At 34.6% G+C, this 10,467-nt stretch overlaps 1 protein-coding gene across 1 annotated transcript; it reads right to left on the reverse strand.

The window, feature by feature from the left end:
- Window positions 1-9,261: 9,261 nt before the first annotated feature.
- On the reverse strand, window positions 9,262-9,771 carry LOC119609656. The gene has a single exon (XM_037964512.1). The coding sequence runs from the start codon at window positions 9,769-9,771 to the stop codon at window positions 9,262-9,264; it is 510 nt and encodes a 169-aa protein (XP_037820440.1).
- Window positions 9,772-10,467: the final 696 nt, after the last annotated feature.

Raw genomic sequence — 10,467 nt, forward strand, 5'->3', positions numbered from 1 at the left:
TACGGACAAAAAGTATTTCCTCACATGCGTTGATAAATTTTCAAAATTTGCCATGGTCTAACCAATACATCCCGTACAATCATAGATCTGAAAATTCCAATTATACAACTAATGAACATTTACCCTGATACAAAGAACATCTATTGTGACAACGAACCGGCATTAAAATAGCATGGAACAATAATCACGTCAATGTTGGAAAATCAATTCGGAGTTGTGATCGCAAACGCGCGATCAGGTCGAGCGCTTCCATAGCACCCTCCCAGAAATTGCGAGGTGCCTCAAGCTTGAGAGGAAAATCGAGAATACAACCGAGCTTATAATGTTGGCTACTGCAAGATATAATAGGACTATTCATTCAGTGACCAACAGAAGACCTGTGGATGTTGTCCACAGTTCATCGGTAGAAATAAGGGAGGAAATAAAGGAAAAAATCATGAAAGGTCAACGAATCCAACTTGATAGGGACAACCCCTCTACACGGAAGAGGATCTTTTAAGTTGGGGAATGTGTGCTTGTAAGGAATAATAAGAGATTGGGGAACAAATTGACACCTTTGTATACGGAAGAGAAGGTAGAGGCAGACTTGGGAAGTACGGTTCTTATTAAGGGAAGGGTGGTCCATAAGGACAACCTAAAATAGAAAAAATCGACTTCTTGACCTTTTACCATTGCTCCATCTTAATTTTTTCGTTTTTTTTTTTTCTATAGGATTTTACTCATGGTACTTCCACTCCGGATGGTGACTGCAAAATTAATGGACTACTCTAACTCAGATTACATTCCCATTACGGACGAAGACGTAGTTATATGGAAAGATTTTGACTACATGCGACATACTACAAACTTGACGATGTACTCCGAAATTGCTGATGAGACGATGCACCTTACAGAACATTTTCCTTTATCCCATATGGTGAAAATTTTGGTCTCGGACGTTACCCGAATTAGTGAAATTGTGGCATCATTCGAAATCCACCACAGACACGCCAGAAGATTTAATATCTTAGGCACAGCCCTTAAGGTAGTCGCTGGTACACTGGATTTCGACGACTTTGAGAACGTAAAATTTAAACAACAGGAACTCATCCACTCCGAAAATAGGCAAATACTGATAAATACAAAAACGCAAGCCCAGATAAATAAACTTACAGAAGCAGTTAATATAATCATTAAAAATTAAAAAATCGAACAGATTGATACCGGTCATCTGTATGAAACACTCCTCGCAAGAAATAGAATAATAATTTCGAAACTTTAATGCTATCTGTCACCCTTGCAAAGATAGGAAAAATTAACTCTGCAGTTTTGGATTCTAATGATGTAAAAAAATATTGTAAACAAGCACTCTACAAATATCACTGTATCTGATCTAATGGAAGTGTCATATGTTAAGGTCCTTTTAAATAATAATTTTATACATTTTATAATCAAGTATCCTAAGCCTAGACTAGAATGTAAGAAAGTAAGCTTGTTCCCTGTTCAACATAATGGAATGATTTTGCATCTCGGCAAAGATAACAATGTGGCCGATTGTGGAAATGAAATAGTTATTATGCCCCACATGTGCCCAACAGCTCCACTCGGGTGGTACAGCTCACTGCAGCACTCAACCCAGTCACCTTATCATCATCAATGATGACACCGCCGAAATCAAGCTTCAGTAAAAACTATCTCTGGAACCTTCTTAATCGTATTTGATGATAAGATTCAAGTTAATGGGTCCATTTATAAAAATCTGAAACAAAATGTGAAGAAAATACCAACTTCGGCAACCGTGGTAGTTCTTAATGTCACTGGTTATCAAGAAATATTAAGCATCCCATATCTCCAAAAGTTGGGTATCCAAAATTTGAATTATATTAAAGAGGTCGAAAGCAAAGTTATCATAGGACCAACTTTCTCTGTGTTGATCGTAATATTAATTCTTTTAACCTACTGCTTAATTTCCAAAGTACGCATGAGACAAATGAAGGAGCGCCAGGATCACGTCATTCAAGCCATCGATAGCTTTAGGAGAACCGAGGACGGCTTTCACTTAAGCGGGGGAGGAGTTAACGTTGGCACATCTGAAGTGTCACCCTAATATTTTTCATTTGTTTAAATTGCTGACGACATGTCTGGCAATAACTTCATTTGTTTATGAATTATTTCCCAGCACTTTTGGTGTAACCTGATTCTCCACACGATATGCATGTTCAGCAAAGTAAATAGTATGGGAACAATAAGCTTGCCTTACTTTTGATTCTTTTTATATTATTGTATTGTAGTTAGTTTTAGTTAGTCGTAACCAGTGCTCAAATAAGACAAATCCAAAACTGGATTTGCCTTTAATAAAAATATAATATTATAAAAATATAAAAATACAAAAGTATAATTTACATATATGTTTGATGTTATTTTTACGATTTTATAGTAATTATTTTACACAGAGAAAATAGATTCGTTGTCATGACCCAATTTGTTTCCAATCGAATTTGGGCGGTTACGAGTACTGTTATGTATTTCGACTGGAAGAACCGATATTATCGGTTGACATAACTGCTATTATCAGTGAGGACAACATGTTCTTTTTTATACCCTCCACCACCATCAGTGATGATAGAGGGTATATATAAGTTTGTCATTCCGTGTGTAACACCAAAAAATATTCATTTAAGACCCAACAATATATATTCTGGGTCCTTATGAAATTCTGAGTCGATTTAGCTATGTCCGTCTGTCTGTCTGTCTGGTTAAAACACGCTCACGTTAAAACTAAGCAAATGAAATCAACCAAATTCACTGAGAATATTCACTGTTTTCCTAAGCAGTTTGGTATTGAAAATCAGCAAAATCGGTCCACAACGTAAAAAGTTATGAGTAACAATTTCAGACTACCTTAAAAAAATAAAGTTTTTTCCCTAATTCCTGAGTAGTTTTATCAGAAACTACCAAAGATAATTCGACAAATTTTGTCACAGATTATTTTTTCCATCTATAGATTAATTATTTTTAAAATTGTAACAATCGATCCAAAATTTTCCATAGCCCCCATACAAAGGTACATATTCCCGGAAATTAATTTATCGTTAATAACTTCCTCAAATATATCGGTATCAACACAAAATTTTGTACATATTGACATTATATGAACAGGAATCAAAATTACCGACTTAGATCTGTATCGGTCCACTTAAATGAACATATTTTATTGATAAATAAAGCTATCGGGATAAAATTCGACATGAATATGTTTTGTATATACATAAATCATTCTACGGAATTGTTTTTCGGATCGGTCCATAATTGGTCATAGCTCCCATATAAGGTTCACATCCGAAAATCACTTAAACGAGCATAATTCATAGATAAATAAAGCTATCTGGATAAAATTCGAATTGAATGTGTTTTGTGTGTATATAAATTACTCTACGAAATTTGTTCCGGATCGGTCCATAATCGGTCATAGCTCCCATATAAGGTCCACTTCCGAAAATCACTCAAATGTAATTGGAATATAATCTTAAGATTAATAAAATTTTATTAAACAGTTATTTAGTTAGGAAAATCAAAAAAGTTTAACCAATGGTGCTTTAGAAAAATGTATCCTAGTTCCTGGACTCGAATATTTTTAAAATTTAAACGGGCTGTATTATTTACTTCAAAATTTCATTTAAATAATCTTTGAATACAAAGCAAATAAAAGTATTCGAAACCGGTTTTTAATAAGTGAAAAAACCGGGTTATTCGATATTCGAAAAATCAACATTTAGAAAAAACCGATACTGGTAAAGCAGAAAAAAACGATTTTAAAACCGGTTGAAAAATCGAGTCGATCACCCTAATAGATATACATAAATTATTCAGTGAAATTTTTTCCGGATCAGTTCACAATTGGTACTAGCTCCCATATAAGGTCCACATCCTAAAATCACTTAAACAAGCTTAATTCATTGATAAATAAAGCTATCGGGATAAAATTCGATATGAATATGTTTTGTGTATAAATATTAATTACTTTACGAATTTTTTTTGGATCGGTCCATAATTGGTCATAGCTCACATATAAGGTCCACATCCGAAAATCAACTAAATGCGCATAATTCATTGATAAATAAAGCTATCAGGGTAAAACTCGACGTGAATTTGTTTTGTATATATAAATCATTCGTGAAAATTTTCCACATCGGTCCATAATTGGTTACATTCCATATAAGGAATTTTTCAGCATCGGTCCATAACTAGCTCCCATATAAGGTTCACTCCTGAAAACCACTTAATACCACATAATTTATTATTAAACTCGACATGAGTATGTTCTGTGTATAGATAAATCATTTTGATTATTTTTTTTCGAATTGGTCCATTATTGGTCATAGTTCCCATATAATTTATCGGCAGGATCGGAACATAATAGGTCGAAGAATAATCGGTCGATATCTGAAAATCACTTAATACAAATGTTTCTATGCCTAATCAAAATTAGTTACATACATACATGCATAAATAAGTTACAAAATGATAAATAGTATCTTAATTACGGAAACAAAACATGTGCCGGGTTTTACAGTTCTCCATAAGGAAAATAAAGTACTTTAGTATATACTTTGATACTTAAGTAAAATTTATTTCTTTAGTATAAACTATAAATTCGGCCCTATAACTTTAACCATTTATAACATATTTATTTTGGGTTTTAATAAAAAGTAGTTTGCAGGTGGAGGGTATTTAAGATTCGGCAGTGCCGAATATAGTATTCTAACTTGTTGTTCAAATAAAATTTAACGCTTGTATTTATAAAAAAATCTTATTTTGCTTTTAATGCACTCAATAGTTAAAGCACACTTTAGCCTTAAAAACCATTAATAAAATTGTGATATTCATAAACAAATAATAAACGTATATTAACTATTGTGCTGATTTATGTTTAAGTTGGCAGCACTGTACAATATGGCTGTCATTTTATGTGTTAGTGTTGCGTACAATTAGGATAAAATATTCGTTGATTCGGTTATCTTAATTTCATATTTTTGTTTATAATAGATTTTTGACAATAAAAACAAACTTTTAAGAAAAATAAATATATATATGGCTTTAATAAATGTCTATTTAGTTCAGATGTATAAATATAACATATAATTTATAATTATTATTAAAAGTATCCGAATAACGGATATTTTGCGACAAAATATACATCACTATGACACATTTTCTTATTTTTACTTATTTTCCTTGTGATTTTTGATAAATTTTTGCAAATATTGATAAATTTCTTTGATATTTGACTAATTTTAATGCCGGCGAATATATTTTGCATTAGTATAACACTAATCAATATAATTTACATGGTTAATTACTTTATGGCATTATATTTAACCAACAAACTTTGAAAAAGCCAAATCAAATGATTTTGTCCATCATTTGGTTGACAGACGGGCATTTCCAAATTGCCTAAAAATAGTGCTGGACAATTGGAATATTGTCAAATATTCATGCATTAATCCAATAATGCCTAGATTTGAGTTTTTTCCTCAAAATATAATCGTTTAAAAATTTTCTGGGATTTTATTTACAAATTTGTAAACGTTAAAATTAGAATTTTTAGATTTTATTTTAAAAGAAACCATAATTAGTTTTCGCAATCAACCTAAAATTACCGGAAAAATCTTTATCTGAGAAAAAAATTGTTAAAAATCAACTTATTGTTGGCTTAAAGAAGGGTCGAGCCTACAATAAAATTCTTCTAATTGTCAATGGTTTATTGAAGGTGTTTTAAGCTATTTCACGTTTATAAATACGATTTTCCTGAATTTTGCCTAAAATTGTTTAATAAACCTAAAATAAGTTTTTATAAATACAGCCGTAAAATTTTATTTTCTTTTTAAATTTATTTTATTTAACACCAAAAAGTATACTTTAAAAACGATACATTACAAATACAAACGTAATATGTAGTGGGAAATCAGTTCAAAATATGAATTATTCCTGACTTGAAGCACCTCTATTACATACATATGTGGAATATGTTGTACTGTTTGTTATATACAAAATTTCAGCAGTATTTACATAAATACATACCTTCATAGGAAATGCATTTGCAAATCCTCGGATTGATATTGAAATTGCGGAATATTTCCATAAGAAAACAAGTAGGAAAATATAGTCGGGCATGGCAGACCATATAATACCCTACACCATGAGTATATTTAAAAAATTTTTATTTTTCACAAAGAAACTTTTATGTTGAATTTTACCTTAATTCCAAAGTATTTAAGCAATTTATTGATAAAAAACTAATTTTCTAAATGAGGCTTTATATAGGAGTATAGGTCAAACATGGGCCGATCCTCATTAAATTTGGGAAAAGGATATATTTTTAAATAATAGTTAATTATGTTGAGTTTCATTGCGATACAAATGGTTACAAGTCAATTTTAGATGTTTAAGATATTTTTTGAAGGGGGTTTGTATGGGGGCTAGGGTCAAATAAGGGCCGATCATAACGAAAATCTGCATCATTTATACTTACATAAAACTTATTTGTGCCAATTTTTAGAGAGATAATAGTATATTTGACGTAATTATGGCATAAAAAGCCCAAATCGGGAGGTACGGTTGTATGGGGGCTAGGTGAAATAATGGACCGATTTCAACCATTTCCAATAGGCTTCGTCCTTGTGCCAAAAAACATGCTTGGTCCAAATTTATCAAATTATCTTGAAAATTGCGGCATGTAACTTGCGCACAAGGTTTACATGGACAGCCATCCAGCCGGACAGATGGACGGACGGACATGTCTTAATCGACTCAAAATGTGATTCGGATGTGTCGATCGGTATACTTAAAGGTGGGTGTAGGACCAATATTTTTGTGTGTTACAAACATCAACACAAACAATAATACCCTTCCCACTATAGTGGTGTAGGGCATAAATATTAAAAGTTGAAGGCTTGTTTAGGAATGAATGGATTGTAGTATTGTTACGTTTTACCTTTTAAAACGTTCGTTTATTTCCTTTTGAAATAAACTGGATTCTTCTTATTGCAAATAAAAGCGTCAATTTGTTAAAAACTACAACAACTCTTTATTTACACAGTTTTATACACAAATACTTTTATAACACAACTTATATAGTAGACTGTAAGGCTGTCTTTTTATCTTTAACACACGAAAGCACACTTGACTTTATTAACTTTACTCAATGACGATTTATTACAGACTGACTCATTTGGTGATTGCCACCGCTATTTATACATGGGCATCACCTTCTTTATATTTCCAGTTTATTCTGGCTCCATCATCTAGATACTTCTACTGATGTAAGTCAATGTTTAGTGGAGACACACACCTCTTCAACGCTTAGTGATGCCACCCAAATGTTAGTCGCTAAGAAATGTCGGGAACTGGCCGTTAAAAACCGTTTAGTTTAAATGCAAATTCAATTTCGTAACACTGTCCCCCGCTTAAGCCTGTTCGTCCCGAATAGGCACAGATTCACCTTTCCCATAGGCAGCTAGTCGTTCTAGGTGTACAACCTTCATTTTGCTTCTCGGGCTCTTATATTTCTGTATTCGGTAGACTACGTCGTTTAATTTCTTAATCACCACATACGGTCCTTCCCAGTGAGTTTGCAGTTTAGGGGATAAACCTTTTTTACGTTGTGGGCTATACAGTAGTACTAGCTGGCCTTCGGTAAATCCTTCAGAATTTACTGCTCGATCGTATCTGGCCTTCATTTTATCACTAGTCATTTTTATTCGTCTCCGCACGAATTCATGAAGTTCATTAAGGTCATCTTGCTCTTGGGAAAAGTTTTCATCATCCTTACTTTTTGATGACGGCTTTATACCAAATTCTAAATCACCAGGCAGCTTGAGTTCTGTTCCGAAAATAATTTTTGCAGGTGTTCGAGAGGTGGAGTCGTGAACGGCTGTTCGGTAGGCCAGCAGAAATTTTGGTATGTGTTCATCCCAGTCCTTCTGATGTGCACTAACCACTTTTCTCAAATATTCCTCCAGTGTGCGATTGAATCTTTCGACCATGCCATCTGATTGAGGATGCAGTGGAGTTGTTCTTGTTTTTCTTATTCCGTATAAATCGCACATTTCTTTGAACACAGCGGATTCAAAGAAACTGCCCTGGTCCGAATGTAACTCCAATGGTACACCATAACGACATATCCAGTTGTTCACAAACACACCTACGACTGTTTTAGCTTCCTGGTTGGGAATGGCATACACCTCTGGCCATTTGCTGAAATAATCCATAACCACTAGAACATAACGGTTTCCGGCATCACTAACAGGGAAAGGGCCTGCTACATCCATTGCAATCCTCTCAAATGGCGCACCTGAGTTGTACTGCTGAAGTCGTCCACGACTTTTTCTTACTGGACCTTTGGCTGCTATGCATTGTGGACAATTTGAAATCCAATCGGCTACCGATTGTTGACAACCGACCCAATAAAACCGTTGTTTTACCTTTTCTATGGTTTTCGTCACACCAAGATGTCCACCACTTGGACCGTCATGGAACTCTTTCAATACTTCATTTATTTTAGAGGCAGGTACCACAATTAGATTTGTCACCGTTTTTCCGTCTGCACTTTCCCATATTCGGTATAGGCAGCCATTTAACACTTGTAGACTATTCCATAGAGCCCAATAGGATTTCATTAATGGACTTTCTGCAGATATTTCATTGCGGGCTGGTCTTTTACCTTCTTCTTTAGCCGATATTATCTTTGCCAGTAAGGGGTCATCCCTTTGCGCTTCAGACCAATCTTCAGTGGAATCTATATGGGTTAGCCGAACATCGATGACGCTTTCTTTTACCTCAGCCTTGCTTTGATATCCGACATCAAGAGGTATTTCAACATTTCGCCAAATCATAACATTTGGTCCCAAATGTAATTTAATGCCATGCATAATCATGAAGTCTGCACCAATGATTACCTCATCTACGATATCGGCAACAATAAATAAATGATCTACGCTTATGTTGGCAATGTTTACTTCGCATTTACTTTACCATAGACAGTGGCAGGCTCTCCAGTGGCGGTGCGTAATCTTACCCCGCATAGTGGTTCAATTGTTTTCTTAACTAAATCTGGTCTAATAATAGACTGCGACGCTCCTGTGTCTATAGTAAAAATGTGCTTTCGACCATTGATGTATCCACCAGCAGTTAGATTACTATTTTTCTGCTGCATTACTGATATGGAGATTGTGGGGCCGTCATATGTGGGAGCTAGCTCTTGCCCCTCAGTGCTAGCTCGTTTTAATTTAAAGGTGATTCTTGTGATGAGTGATGATTTACCTGTTGGTTGTTTCTTGGCGGTGAGACCGATCTGGTACGTTTTCTTTGTGCTTTGCAGTTTCGCTGAATATGTCCGGTTTTTCCACAGTTATAGCATTTGATTTTGGCTTTATTTTGTTTCTCATTTAAAGCCTCTAAAACTGCCTCTTTTATCTCAGTGACTATATTCCTTTCGTTTTCAGCGACAACCTCGACATTTCGTACCTTGAATATTTGTGGCTTTGAAATTATTTTAGCCGTTTCTTGTGCCAGCGCAAATGAGACAGTTTCAGCGAATGATGGCTTTGGTGTGGCACAAACCGCATGTTTTATCTCAGGATCACGTATGCCATTTACAAATGCCTCTATCTTGAAAATATCCAAAAACGGGTGATGTTCTCCTGGATAAGTAAGCTGTATCAATCGCTCGATTTCCAATGCAAAGTCTTGTAGTGTCTCATTGGCCTTCTGCACTCTGCCACGCAATTCCATTCGGTATAATTCCTTTTTATGTTCTCCACCGTACTTGCCGTACTTGTAGTGCTTCCATTATGTCGTCATAATTATTTCTGTTGCTCACTGGTACGCTCTCAAGAACTACTGAAGCACCTCCTTTTAAGGCTAAGATCAATTCTATAGCTTTTTCTTCATTATTCCACATGTTTCTGATGGCAACTGTCTCAAACTGGAACTTGAACACATTAAAAGGTGTGGTGCCATCAAAACTAGGGGCTTTTATTCTACTCGAGGTTTCTGGAATGATTCGTACAGCTCCTTCTTGATATTGCAGATTATTCATCTTTGTTTCTAAGTCTGACACCTTTTTTTCAATGCCATCTACTCTGCTATTAATAACCTCAGACACTTCCAGAATTTTTTCTTCTGTGGCTCTTGAACTTTCCTGAAATTTTGCTTCCATTTCAGCTAAGTGTTTAAAAGTTTCCTTTACTTCAGCTTTAACCTCAGCTCGAAGTTTCTCGTTGTCAGTAAGAAGTTTCTCGTTGTCAGTAAGAAGTTTCTCGTTGTCAGTAAGAAGTTTCTCGTAGTTAGCCTTAGAAGTTTCTTGAACTTCAGCAAATTTCTCCATCATAGCGGCAAACATTGTGTTTAAGTCCATGTTGCTCGTTGTTGAGCGAGTACATATCTCAGTTTCTTCTTTGTACTCGAATTCGTATGTACCTATGTCAA

This window comes from Lucilia sericata, unplaced genomic scaffold (genome assembly GCF_015586225.1).
Source record: "Lucilia sericata isolate MDLA Ls3-8-SP2 unplaced genomic scaffold, ASM1558622v1 Contig000024F_arrow, whole genome shotgun sequence".
NCBI lineage: Eukaryota > Metazoa > Arthropoda > Insecta > Diptera > Calliphoridae > Lucilia > Lucilia sericata.